The following is a 15,561-nucleotide window of genomic DNA, read 5'->3' on the forward strand; positions in this document are numbered from 1 at the left end:
AAAATGGTGGATCTAGTTTTGTTGTAGAGAGAGTGTCTTCGAAATCGATCTGTGAACGTATTGGTATAAGTAAGGTGTTTTTTATTACTAGCTATTTTAGAAGCATGAGAGAGAAAGGTATTTGCATCGTAAACTTAGGAGTGGTTCTCCTGTTAAGCATTGTAAACTTTCAACTGGTGTCGTTCGAAACGCACCTATACCTATTCGTAGAGCTGTGTTTTAAATAGTTTCTAAGGTTTTCAATACTGATACTTTGCTTGATGAATAAACTATCGCACCATAGTCGAGTTTGGATCTAACTAAAGATTTATATACATGTAATGTATTTTGTTCCGCTCCCCAGTTTTTACCGGAAATAGTTTTCATAAAATTTAATCCTGCTTGGCACGATTTTTTAAGTTCTTCTTTTTGGTCAAAAACCATACCTAAAAATCTGATATTATTTGTGAAATATTTGTTTGATTTGTTAATTATTATTTGTTTGATTATATAGCTTCAGATGTGGAGTTAGAGTGTTATGTTTTCATGTAAAAAAAATACATTTAGTTTTTGTAGGTGAAAATTGTAATTCGATAGTCCCAGACCATGATTCTAACTGATTGATTGTTTGTTGTAAATGTTTTTGAATAGATGTAGAATTTTTTCCTTTGGCAAATAAAACTAAGTTATCAGCGTATAATCTTCCTTTAACAATCGGTGAGCATTGTTGAAGTATTGTCGTTTATGGCTATTAGAAAAAGGGTTGAGCTTATAACTGATCCTTGTGGTACTCCGTTCTCTTGAACTTTTTTATCTGAGTTAACGTTGTCTGATCGAACTAGGAAGCTGCGAGATTGAAGAAAATTGGAAATAAATTTTAACATATTGCCTCTAATATACCAATTATGCAATTTTGATATGATATTGTATTGCCAAACAGTATCATAAGCTTTATTAATATCAAAAAAAAAACTGCGATACAATCTTGCAGATTTGCAAATGCTTGATGTATTCCTTACTCTAAGTCAGGAATACATGAAGCAGGAAATAGGTTATCTATAGTGGATCTATTTTGCCTAATGATGGCTTATACGCTCTTGTAGCTTGGCTGCATTTAGGTGTCCAAAACAGAAGAGGTAGATGTTTCTTTAAAATTCTTGTTTTCCTTACATACGTCTCTGCGGCTGTTATGAGGGTTTGTAAAAACGTAACTTTTTAATGACGTTTCATGATGTGAAGTTGGTTTGGTTAATGTCCTGTTCGATCTGTTTGGTAAAGTTAGTCCAATCAGCATTTTTAATATTCCACTTTGAGATTCGATATTTTTGGTTTTCTGATGCGTTAAAGATATTATAATGGGATAGTGGTCACTACCATATAAGTAGCGTAGAACGTCCCATGTTAACGTAGTGGACAGAACTGGGTAACACAGAGAAATATCAATTGCCGATGATGTGCCATTATGTATGTTGAATCTGGTTGGTCTTTCGTCGTTAAGTAGATTCAGATTTTGGGATGTTACAATATCTTCTATAGTTCGTCCTTTCGGGTTGTTTTTTATGGAACCCCACATCGGATTGTGGCAGTTAAGATCTCCAACAATAATTCCAGGTGAAGGAATTTGTTTCAGAATGGCTGTTAAATCTTCTTGGGATATAGTTTAATTTGGTGGGAAATACATATTACATATAAATCTTTTGAGGTGTATTTATTGCGATAGTTATTAATTCAATATTATTTGAAGTCACTGAGAACTGTGTGCTCCTGAGTTTTTTATCCACGTAAATTGCTACTCCTCCACTGGCAATGTTTTGGTTTAATCTGTTATTATAGAAACATGAACAATTACGAAATTTATATACATGGTTTGAATTTTTGTAATTTGTTTCCTGTAGACAGATAAGAGGGTGTGTTTTACAGATAATAATTATGTTTTAGTTTTTTAAAATAGGTGTAAAACCCATTTAAGTTTCGTTCAAGCAGAGAAGTGAATGTAATTATTCTTTAGAGGAATTATTAACCGATGAGTTGGAATCTTCTACCGACAATGAAATTTTCACTGCAGGGAGTAAACCTATGTGTTTGCTAAGTATTCGTATTCATTTGGTGATTTTGGTTTTCATTCTTTTGTCGAAGTAATATGGATGTAATTCCGTTAGAATCTTTATAAGTGCATGAGAGTCTTCTCAGTACAACTTTGGTATGCTGATTATGTCTTTTGATCCTTGTATATTTTCGAATATATCCACTACTTGATCGAAGCTTAACAATTGCTTTTCCCTTTCTACATATTCTCTAACTGCTTCTAGTAATTTTTGGAGATTTTTTATCTTATCTTTTAAGTTTTTGTCATCAGTTTTGGTTTTTTTTCTTTAATTAAAGCTTAGGTTTTTTAAAATTTTCTTCGGCGGGTGACGTGATTGCATCTTCTAGGGTTATTTTTCCGGTTGCTTTGTTAGAAGTTATCTGGAGTTCGTGAGAATTCATATGTGTATTTTTATTTGGAGGTAAGTGTGGACTTGTTTCGGGTGAGGCTGATTTATGTTTTTGGGTATTAGAGCATAACTCAGACGATGTAGGTGTTGCGATTGTAGTGTTAATTGAAAAAGTGGTTAAATGTATAGATGTATTTTGTGGCGAGCATTGTTGGGTTTGGTTTATTAATAAATTTGGGATTGCTACTGTTTGCATTGTGGTTTGAGAAGACATAGTAAATGTGAAGGGAGTGGTATTTGAGATTGTGAGAGTATTTTGTAGATTATCTTGTTAAGTATGATTTATTGATGAATTTTGTCTCATTTCTATTTGCATTGGTCTATAATTGTGAGGAGGTTTAGAATGTGAAATATTTGGACAATTAGCTGCCTGGTATCCAGTTAATTTGCATTTAAAACATGTTTCATTTTGAGCTATAAATATGTGGTATGATATTTGTTCGAACTCGATGATAAAAGATTCAGGTACTACACAGTTGTCTGGAAAAGGTGAAATGAAAATTTCTCTTCGGACGCTTAGAATTTGACTGAAGGCAGGATTGGTTGCTCTTATCCGTAAGTATGATATGTCTGAGAGAAGATTTAAATCTAGTTTTATTAATTCGTCCATTATTAAGTTAGAAGGTATGCTTGGACATGTATTTGACAAAATTAAGCGGACTTATGGAGTTAATAATCTTCTTGCTTCTATTATATTTTTATTTACTATTATCTTCTTTGTTTCTGCTACGAATTTATCTAATAGGTTTCTAGATAATAGATATATGCATATTCTACCGTTTGATATACGGAATGCGAAAATTATATTTTTTGGTTCTATATGCTGACTCAATACTTCAAGATAGTTATTAATTGTACCCTATTCCCTAGAGTGTTAAATGGAATAGCTTGATCTCTGTTTGGGATTAATATACTACGTGGTTGACTAACTGCTTTTGAGTATAATGCATTTTGTGGTAGCTGACTGGAAGATGACATCTTTTAAATGGATTTAAAATCCTACTAAAACCGGTGCTGTTTTACAGCTTTCGCTGTGATACCAGTTCATGGAAATTGGATAATACTTATAACTAATTGCAGTGATTCACTTAAATATTCAAATAAAATAGATATATTAAAAGAAATATATTTTATCTACTCACGATTCCAATATTCAGCATACAAATCACTTTCACTTATTTTTATACTTAATTACTTTTAAATTTACTTTAATAATTACTATTTAACTAGTACGATAAATGAGTGCCTAAAACCTGTCTTTCTCGCTTAAGGGTCAAACATAGAATCTCTCACTTTGTTTATTTTACTAGATACATTTTCCTCTTAAAAAATATACACATTAAAAAAAATTACTTTCGTTGCTGGAGTATTCAACATTTACTGCATTGCAATATATATTTGTTAAATATTTATTTTTTTTTGGTTCTTCCAAACATTTATATCTCTTTTAGTGACGAATTAAAAGACGAACAATATAATACGTAGCCTATAATGGGGGTAGATTGGTTGTTCGTAACTAATCTTTAGTTTTATCCATACGTCTAGAACTGATAGAAAATTACTTTATGGTAGTTTTGATTGCAACTTTAACGTAATAATTTATATGTGCATTATGTTTTTATTGAATAAATTTTTTTCAGAAAACATTTAAAGAACTTGAAACCTGTGTTTTGAAAAAGAAATTATTAGTAGACAATAAGGATGATTATATTAAAAATATGGAAGACTGCAGTCAAGAACCAATTAAGGCAGTCAAAAATTGTTTAAGCAAAAAGAAAGGTTACCTGCCCAATTTCCTGTTAAACATGGCAAGGAAACAGGTTGAATTGATTTATGACGATCGCGAAATAATAAATAGTGAGTCCATATTCAATTTAATTTTTATTTTATAATATTGATATAACGAAATATACGAATAAATTTAAAATTTATTCAGTAAAAAAAATATAATACTAAAATATACACCATCTAAAGTTAGCAAAATATTTTGTTCAGATTATATTTATCCGACCTTATATTAATAAAACACCACAAATAAAACAAAAAGAACATTAATAGGTGATATGGAATATGTTAACACAAATGCTAACACAAGTTTTTTTATTGTAATGATTAAAGTGAAATATGTTCCAGATAATGAAAAAGCAGTACCTTAATACCTGTGAAGGTACAAGGGAGATATTTATTAATAAACAAATTTCAAAGTAATAAAACTAATAAGCAACACCATGAAAATATGGGAAAGAGTTTGGATTTATTTAGGATTTAAATATTAATATTTAAATAATAATTTAAATATTATATATAAAGTATTTAAATCAACAATTTACACAATCATCAAAACTGTTACTCGGTAACTGTAAAATGGTGTTATCTCGACTACAACCAATGTACCAAATGATTCCAACTAAACGTAATTTTCTTAACAGTATTTTTGGATCTTTAGGCTTGTTTTGTCGAAAATGTCTGATATCAGTAAGCCTTACAGCATTTATATTAAAAACTCGGAAAACACTTTAAACATAGTGTATTAGTTAACAGTCCGATATTTAATCAGTAGCTTCTCGACAAAGAATTTATTAGGGACTATTAATTGGGTAATTTCCATTGCTTTTCCCATCTCAGTATCACAGCTGGTTGTATAAGTATCTAGTACACAACAGAATATAACGTAGAATTAGACAGGGTGATACTATCTCCCCTAAATTGTTTACAGCTGTTCTTGAATATATGTTCAAGCAAATGGAACGAGAGGATAACATGGGAATTAATATAAATGGGGAAGATTTGAACCACCTAAGATTTGCCGATGACATCGTTTTAATATCTGATAGAGTTGATAAAGCTACAAAAATGCTTCACACGCTCTATAAAGTGTCAAAAATAATTGGTCTTAAAATTAACAGCTCAAAGACAAAATTTATGATCAACCTTGTAGTCAGCTGTAAAATTCTGATTGAGAGCCATAGTATCAATCAAGTAATAGCTTACAAGTATCTAGAGCATGAGATTCGCTTAGGCCGAGATAATCAGACAACTGAAATACAAAGAAAGATAGGTCTCACATGGGCAGGGGTTTGGTAGATTGAATAACATTTTCAAGTCTGTTACCCCAGTTTGTTTAAAAAGAAAGGTTTTTAACCAGTGCGTTTTACCGGTTCTTACATATGGTGCAAAAACACTGACTCTGACAAAAAGAACAATAGAAAAAATAAGAGTTACACAACGCGCTATGGAAAGATCAATATTAGGTATTACCATCAGAGATAAAGTACCAAACCTAGAAATAAGAAGAAGAACAGGAGTCACAGATGCAGTGGAAAAAATAGCCATGGCTAAATGGGCTTGGGTCGGACATGTTGCCAGATTAACGGCTGATAGATGGACCAGAAAGATTCTGGAATGGCGACCAAGGCAAGAGGCATATCGAAGCAGAGGACGACCACCGACTAGATGGACGGATGATATCAAACGCATCACCACGAACTGGATGCAAGAAGCACAAGATAGGAATAGGTGGAAAATTTTACGGAAGGCCTTTGTTCAGCAGTGGACAAATATAGGCTAATTGATGACACAACAGCACAACAGTATATTTATTTAATAGCAAAAATACTGGCTACGTCATGATACTTTCAATATATTTTTGTACCATTTACATTTGTGATCCTAGTGGTAGCCTACGGCTCAGCCTTAGTTAAATTTGATGAGGTTACTATAACAATGTTTAGCAACGAAAAGTTTAACAATGGAATAATTAATGAATTGCTTTATTTACTCTTATAAAGCACTACCAGCGACCGAAAAACTGCAAGGCATATATGCTAAAATCGATATTAAACATATATGAGGTAATAGGGTTAAAGTACTGCTAAAACCAGGAAGGAATTAGCTTGGGATCATAACAGGCTTTGTCATTGGACTTGCGGTCATAATGACATTGTTAATTGGAAGCTTCAGCTGTACTCATTACCTGAAACAGTTAATTATATTTTGCGTGACTGTTTGTGATAGGGTAACTTAAGAGGTTTCCTTGCGGAAATTGATAAAGTTGATAAATCCTAGTATATTCCAAGGACAGGTAGGAATTAAATATTTTATCAACTTCAAAAATACTTTACTTTTCTAATGATTTATTTGCCATAAGTATGTACAAATACATATCAGTCTTTTTTAGTTATTTCCAGTGTATATGTGAAAATTCTGGAAAATTTGTATGATGAGCTAATAAATAGTATGAGAGGAAGTATGACAGACACTAAGAAATAAGATGAAAAAGTACGTCTGGTTCCTTTTTATAATCTTTTTTTTTTCTTTTACCGCCATATTAGGTCCCCTTAACAAAAAAAAAGAGAATTATTCCTAATATTTCTCTTCTACCACTTCCGTAAGTACACAATTTTGGTCTTAATGTTATGCCTGTGGCATACAAAATATTAACATATATTTTTGTCATCTTTTGCAGTGTAGAATTAATAATTAACCTCCTGGATTTCCATAAAGCCCCGATCTTAAAAATCTTAGTCTTTGGATAATCCTGTCTCAGTTGTATAATTTCTTTAACCTCGCCTATTTTTTAATCGCTAAAGTCGACCATATCCTTGGCATGGAATAAAATTCTCAATAAGCTTTTGTAACTCTGTTACCGTCAAATATTTTTTAGAACGTTTGTAAAGTTTGTTTAGCAGATAATGGTTGACTTCAATTAGTGGGGTCGTAAATATTATTAAATTTATTTGACTTGGCCCATTGTTAAGACCTTGCCCCTCAGGTAAACCATTGTTACCTGAAACTGGGCCTTTTATACTATTATCGGTTAACCCAGGATGTTAATATTCGGTACTAATTGAAGTTAACCATTTACTTCTAAACAAACTTTACCTAGAATATCGTTCATACAATTAATAATTTAGTTACAACTACCTCTAAATAATAAAAACTAACTAATAATACTTAACTGAATCCTGAAATTAAATAGGAAAGTAAAAGTAAATAGGAAATACTACAATGATGGAATGAAAACAACCACTAAAACCATTATGTTATTACAGTTATTACTATAAATAATATGTTGCATGAGAAAAGTGTTTTAGTAATGGTTATTAGTATCGGCGATAGGTAATACAATTATTAGACCTATAGATAAAAATAATGAAAAGGTATAGTTCGAGCATGAGCGGTTAAGGAACAGGGGGTTAGTGCTGTGATGAGTGGCAGATAGATTTTAGGAAAATTTTAAGACAACCTCTTAAAAACCGACGTTAATACTAGTTTAAATATCAAAAACATAAATGCATGTGGTAGAAAAGAGAATACTTAAATGTAACTGGCATTGGTGGAGAAAAAAAGAAATAAATGTACATATTATAAAAACTAAATGTGGTACCAATTGAAACCAAAATAAAAAAATATAGGTTAAGATGGGCATGTTCAATGTCGAAATGTACATAGTAAGAGCATACATAAAACTAAAATAATATACCTTAATGTGGTTAAAATAAATAAAATGTATTTATGTTCAGAGGATACTGTTTGGAAAAATAACTGAGGTATTTCGAATATTTTTAAGTTCGAAAAGACTTAAGTTTAAAAAAACTTTGTTGAAATTTTTATTAATTATTTTTTTCTTTATTTTTGTAATTTTAGTGTATTTAGCTCCATGTACAGAAGTCTTTGAAAGCTTTGTGGTGGCTTACAAATACAGAAGATGCCTTGTAGAGACTTCTAAAAGAACCAATGATACCGAAATATTTGCAGACTCTGTTGAAACCTTTTGTTCGTAAGTACTTTATAACGTACCTTATACTTTATGTTACTTATTGTAATTAAGAATTTGTCCATCTGCTTAGAGCATTTTCTACATAAGAATGCTGAGAAAATTGGAAGAGCTAATAGGCGAGTGGTTTGCCCCTGAAAAGACGCTTAGGAACTGAATATACACCCTAATTATAAATGTATTTTTTTTAAATTTTTACAAGCCGCCGAAAATAACAAAAAATCTCATCGAAGCAAATACTGTTTCCTTATTTGTAATTTTTTGAAAAATGCTTACTTTTCGAGTTATTTGCAATTTTTTATTAAAAAAATCCTTAATTGGTAATTTCTGGGATTTATTTAAAAAAAAAACTACCAAATGTATTAAAATTCTACCAAAAGCTTTATGATCTTAAAACGTTCACGTACAAGTAAGACTATCTTGATATGGAAAGTGGTTTGTATCTTGCTAAAAACATGGTTTTTAAATCTGTGGTTATGAAAAGGGGTCATCTCAACGTTTTTGACATTTTCACTTTCTGTCGAATTTCTATTTAATACACGTAGACGCTTCTGTTCCGTAAGAAATTGGTCAACTTTCAATATTATTACCGTAAATACAACATAATCCACAAACCAGATCAGTTTAAAAACGAGCCATATCCTAGAAATAACCCACTTTCAAAATGAACTGCGATTTGTACCTACCCACAGTATAATGTTTATATAATCCATATAATCCATTTAGTAGTTGTTATATCTTTACATAGCTTCTCCAAAAACTGGAGAACCGTGCAGGTAAGTTTAAAAATGCTAACAATAAAAGGGTAGTGTTTCACCTTGTTTTTCTCTCATTTAAATGATAACGTTAAACGAGTTGGTTGCTGCCGAGCTTATGATTCACAAGAGAAAAGCAAAAAAGTATTTTACAAAAATTGATCAAGTGAGAAAGTTATGCAAAGAAAATGTAAACATCGCAGCTCTATGTTTTTATGACATGCAAAACCTACTCTCTCCATTTTTACCCGTACAAGAGATCTTCTATTATCGTCAGTTGTGGGTAAATGAATTTTGCATTTACAATCTTAAAACTAACAAAGCAACTTTTTACTCTTACCACGAAGGCGAAGGACACAAAGGCCCCAATGAGGTTTGCTCTTTTTTAAATGACTACATAAACAACAAAATCTTAGAAAACTGTGAAGAGCTGCCTCTATTTTGTGAGAGATGTCAAGATCAGAATTAAAATAAGACTGTTATTCGATATATTCTGGTTCTGGGAATGATCAAGAAGTTAAAAAAAAATACTATTTACTTTCGATAGCAAGGCCACTCATTTAATGATTGTGACAGAGATTTCGTTACGGTTAAAAAAAAAATCGTCGTTACGACAGGATTTTCTGTGTAGAGGAATATGAAAATTTAATCTTCTTTTCATCTAGTCATAATAAATTTGATATTGGACATATTACTCACACAGATGTAGCTGCTTTTAAAAAATGATGGTCAGATTTTAAAAAAAAAATCGGTTGCCTGTAAAGTCGGTTTTACGGGCGAAGATTTTACGTGACAACGTCTTTTTCTCGGTAGAATATTTATTGATATGAATATTATTAAATTGCACAATAGGAACAAGGAATTGAATGAAAATAAGAATTGTACAAATTTTAACTATAGAAATATATTTTGTTTACTAAAACATTGTACATGTAAACTTAAACTTAAATAATTTCTATTTGAGTGATTTTGTTGAGGATAGGACGATGATAGGAGAAATAGCATCGCACCAGCGGACCGATCATGTTTGAGTGGGAGAGAGACGCAAGGGATTCGCCGGTCCGGCGGGCCTCTCTCTCGTTCGGTGACTCATCGTAATAGACGTGAGCGGGCGTTACACTTTTTCATGAGTGACTCCGAGCCACAACCTAATTTAAGACGTTGTCACGTCAAAAGTTTTGTCTTCACGAAAATTCGGTAAGGAAGTTCCAAAAAACAAAAAGGTTAGTTTCAGTAATAGCTACTATTATGAATTTAGGATTTCCTCAGATAATTTTGGTATGGTATTAGAATAACTATACATTGATAGCATTCTTGAAGAACGTTTTCAACTTGTAAAACCTCAACAAAAGGGCCGTCCATCCATGTTTGTACCTGATCCTTAAAATCTTCCTGTCTATCAGATAAACATTCCAATAAACATTTAATGCATTAACAAGCTTGCTACCACAGTATATTCCAGATAATCACAAGCTATTTTACAAACATGATTTGTTAATGGTCTATTACCAGTGTCGAAGGAGCGAACAAGGAGAAAATTAGACTATCCTTATTTATTTTAAATGCTTTCTTTTTTTTTCTAAATTTAGCGTAGCAGTTTAATGTTTCTATTAAACAATATTCATATTATAATGACTATTTTTACTTTTATTACCTGTTCATTTTAAAAACAGGTCATCTCTTTTGCAATCAATTTCCGTTTCTAGATCTTTTAAAATTAAAAAATATATTTTTAAAATATTTATCGGTTTGTATATTAAATCATAAAACCAAAAAATTCATAAAAAAACACTTAATTTACCAATAGAAATAAAGATAAGAAGATTTTCTACCTCTCCTGTAAAATTTAAAGAAGTGGAGGTGAACCCTTTTGAAAAAGAACTGATTTACATTTAATGCAAACAAAGATATCCAATCACTGCGTGGCTGTATCGTCGCGACTGTAAACTCTTATTATCATATACAGCGATATATTGCTCAAAATGCATACTAGAAATATTTGGCAAGATAGAAACCATTTATCGCTGTCAAAATATTTTCACTAGTACTTGAAGGTTAAAAGATTATAAAGCTTTTTATAAAAATGCAATTCATTCAGTACTTTTTAGACAAAAAATTACAAAAATTACTAATAAGGCTATTAAAAATTTGTACTGATTTCTTCAACTATATAACTTTGTAAGTATCAAATTCTCATTTGTGAGCCTCTTGCTAACATATTGATATAGAAACGTGTCTTTCAACAAAGTCACTTTACTAACCACTTAACTCTAAATAAGTTGCAAAATGATTCTTCACTATAATGCGTCTTAATGCCCTTAGATATGCTTCGTTTATTTCACTTTTTCCTACATTTATAGGATTTCCGTCATTTCCGACGACCTAACCTAATTAGATTATAGTATAATTTGTATTTTCTGACCATATTTCTTAAACTATACCAAGACACAGATGCACAGTATTTGCGATTTCTGAATTTTATTTTCCAAAACTAAACAATTAAGGATGATTGAACAAATTGTCCCATCAATAACTTTATCTTGGCCCATTTTAACTCAAACACGGTAATAAGCTTTACAGTACCTATATAAAATATATTTGACATTAATTGACAATTGCTTTAATTTGCATGCATTTTCGCATAGTTTCCCATTTTCCCATTTTTGGTTTTAAGGTGTAATTTAATTTAATTTTAATTTTGAAAGTGAAAGAATCAACATTTGTTGATGGAAGTAAATTAAAGCCCACAACTTAACAATTTGTTTTTCCTGCTGTTAAATTCTAAAAATCATTACTTAAAGTATTTTTTTAACGAAAAATTAAAAACAACTCGAAAGAAAGCATGTTTTTTAATTACCAAGATAAACATACTATTTATTTCAATGAGATACGCCTAAAAAAATTTACTCGAAGCGATTCGTGAAATTATTTTTTTGTTAGATATAAGTTATTTAGTAATACCAATTTCCGGCCCACTTGGAAAAATAAAAAAATCTTTTAAACTTGAAAAAAGAAATATTTTTGTAATGTACTGTTTATGTAGTACTTAACTTATAACTCAAGCATGAAAGGCCCTCTATGTAAAAAAGCAATATTTGGTACCTGGGAAATATAAAAATATAACATATACCGCTCTGATGAGACCTAAAGAGATCGAAATACGTATAAGCGGCTTGCCGCTGTCCTGTATCGAAACAAAAATCTAATACCGTCATTATGTTTTATTTTTTTACTCTTTTTGGAGTACCAGAAACTGAATTCACTACGAATTTTGACCATGGTGAACAGCAGGTGGAATGCATATTTTAGATTCCATTGCCGAGTAATTTATCAAGCTGTTTGCTTTGCAAGTTGTAGAAAGCGTAGTGGTAAAAATTTGAATTCGGTTTAGCCAGGTAGGAAATCGTTTGATTTCTCTTGTTGTTATTAGATGGCGTTGTTACGTTTGTAAATAGTTATTTCGATAATTATTGGCCTACGGCGGGATAGATTTTGTTTCGATTCAGAGCAGTGGCATATACCGCTCTAATGAGACCTAAAGAGGTCGAAATACGTATAAGCGGCTTGCCGCTGCCCTGTATTGAAACAAAAATCTAATACAGTCATTATGTTTTATTTCTTTACTCTTTTTGGAGTACCAGAAACTGAACTCACTACGAATTTTGATCATGATGAACGGCAGGTGGAATGCATATTTTAGATTCCCGTGTCGAGTAATTCATCAAGCTGTTTGCTTTTCGAGTTGTAGAAAGCACAGTGGTAAAAAATTTCGTAGGAAATCGTATGATTTCTCTTGTTGTTATAAAAGTATAAGTCATAAGTTCATAAACATAAATAACTGATTAAGTGTTAAAAAATAAAGTTGGTTAGATGTTATTGTGTGTTAACAAAATATATAAAACAAACAAAAAATTGAGGGCCAATAGGGGGTTTTGTAATGTATTGTTCGTATATTACTTAACTTATAACTTGAGAAGAAAAGGCTTTATATATTAAAAAGCAACATTTGGTACCTGAGAAATAAAAAAAATATAAGTTATAACTTCGTGAGCTTAAGGTGGATAGACTGCAAAGTTAATAGACTGTGTATTGATAAGATATGTAAAAACTGCAAAAGTAGATGGGTTTTTGGTGGCTCTGTTAAATTAAACTAAAATTATGTGATGTTTTAATATTGTTGTAAGAAGAGAAAAGACTCTACAAGAGGCTGAGATCTGCAGAGATCCGAAACCAATACCCTGAGGGAAATATATGTGAAAAAGTAAAATAGAATGTGGTTTAAAAAAGGATGAAAAGGTGATGATCTAGTTAAGCAGATATATAGGAGTTGCTGTATATTGTGAATTATGTGTGGTCTTACCGAGTGAAAAAATGAGTGGTATGTAATTATATTGATTGATGTAGGAGTTGGTCAAAAAGATTGATTGATTTAATACTATGTTACTAAGGAGTTATGATTGATAAGCGAAAATTTAAATGTGTAGCTAGTAAATGGTTTAAGAGAGGGAAGTAGAATATTCCGCTCTGAATTTAGACGTGTCAAAAAGGAGCATGGAGAACAGTAGGGGTCAGACATGAAGTTTAGATTTCTAGAAAGAAGTGGGCAAAGATGGAAAGTTAGATGAATTTTAATGTTGAATTTAATTGAGGATGCAGGTCATGAGAATAGTTGGCGATGGAGCGGAAGGAAGTCTCGATTGAATGAGACATGGCGATTAACACGAGATTTTCATATAAGTCTAATTTGAGAAAGTTTTTTTTTAAATCATAACCACACCCTCAATATTCCAGAAGACGTATCACTTATTCACAATGTCCCCCAAAAAAAATTTTCTTAACGTAAATTTAGGACAAATTCATAATTCAAACTACAACATTGATGGTTGCTACTGTTATTTTATTATAATTTTAATACATTTAATTTTTAAATATTGCTGGCTACTGTCATATTTAGACAAATACCTCAAGTTAGACTGACTGCTTTGTTCCGACTTCCGTCCTAACATGTCAATATTGTCATTTCAATCAGTTGCTATCAATAAGTTCTCGTAGACACTTTGTCCCAGGACCAGCAACCTCCTGTAGAGTCTTACGTTGCCATGTTATGAATTCCAATTGTAACTTTAACATCATAACATATAAGATCCAATAATGTAACTTAAATTCAAATCAACAACATTTAACTGGTTTTTACCCAAATATTTAGTGGTGCAAAACATGTACACCTAGTAAATATTAACCACATTTTCTATTAACCTTGGTCAAAATTTTAAATCTCATGTTTTCTTTAATTAAAGTGGTTATATACTTTTAGGATACACTGATGATGGAATATAGATTTCGAAAACGTTTTGTGATGTACCCCGATTGGTGTTTTAATTATATACCTTTTATAAAGGTTTTTTAAAGAAATTTTTTTGTGATACATGTATACAGCCAGCTACAGAAACTTAGTTTGTTTGCTTATGTATGTATTTTTTAGGCGATATTTACCGTCGATATACTGTTTGACAGACATTATTAATGAAGTATGTTCGCAAGATCCCAAACTTAAGCAGTACATTGAAGATCACATAAAAGCGAAGAAGTATCCATGTGAACAAAAATACGATTAATTTATGATTTCAAATATTACATATTATCCTGTAAATACATAAATAAGACTGAATCATGTTTTTTTTACTTTATACTTTTTCTAGTTTATTAGTATTTTTAAAACATTTTAAATGTTAAAAAAGATTTTTAGTTGATGGAGATTAAAAATGTATACCCTATCGATAAAGAGACCCATGACAACCCATCTTGTTAATCACTATATAAAAAGAACACCCGATACTGTATTTATTAGATTTTTTTGATGCCTTTCTATAATCGATGAAACGCAAAAATTCGTCTTTTTTTAGTGAAGATGTTTTTAGATGGCAGAAATTTTGACTTTTGTTCATCTTTTATTTTATTAAAAAATAAATTAATTCTACAGATAGAGAAAAACATTGACGATAATCCTCATCCTAAAATAAAAGGAGTACGGAACAAAACAGTATATCTAAGTTTACAGATTCTAAAAATATCTAAAAAAACTAAAAACCTATTCTAAATAAAAAAAATCCATATGTAAAAGATAACCATAGAAAACCACCATTAAAAGATAATATTAAGTATCTGGCAGTGAAAGAAGATCGAAAAAAGGACGACAAGAATAATAGAAAATTAACTAATAACCAAATGCATCAACTATAGCGGAGACCTAATACATCAACAAAAATATATAAGTTAATGTTCTAAAAGAAGATACAAAACAAGATCCAATAAGGCTAGAATTTAGGATTATTGAAGACAATATATAATTAAGATAAGCGGTAAACTTCTAAAATAGTTCTAAAACTCTTCTTGTGGTATGTTTAACAAATGTATTTTTTAGATGGGATTAACAGCTTCATTTCGTAAAGCGCGGATCCGCGTCCAGGCCGTTTATTCCTTGGTGCTAATGGCACGGATCCGAGCTTTAAGCATGACTGCTATTTATAGTATGATATTTTATTAGCACGAGGGTTGA

The 15,561-nt window shown here is 31.0% G+C and overlaps 1 protein-coding gene across 2 annotated transcripts in view; it reads left to right on the plus strand.

The window, feature by feature from the left end:
* The window catches only part of LOC140433399 (uncharacterized), a 31,401-nt gene extending 16,741 nt beyond the window's left edge, over nt 1-14,660 (plus strand). For both annotated transcript variants that reach the window (XM_072521412.1, XM_072521413.1), the window contains 3 exons: nt 4,115-4,331; nt 8,121-8,253; nt 14,488-14,660. In XM_072521412.1, coding sequence (XP_072377513.1) covers nt 4,115-4,331; nt 8,121-8,253; nt 14,488-14,620 — 483 coding nt within the window. In that variant the 3' untranslated portion in view covers nt 14,621-14,660. The remainder of the gene's footprint in view (nt 1-4,114; nt 4,332-8,120; nt 8,254-14,487) is intronic.
* Nucleotides 14,661-15,561: the final 901 nt, after the last annotated feature.

This window comes from Diabrotica undecimpunctata, chromosome 2, assembly GCF_040954645.1.
Source record: "Diabrotica undecimpunctata isolate CICGRU chromosome 2, icDiaUnde3, whole genome shotgun sequence".
Classification (NCBI taxonomy): domain Eukaryota; kingdom Metazoa; phylum Arthropoda; class Insecta; order Coleoptera; family Chrysomelidae; genus Diabrotica; species Diabrotica undecimpunctata.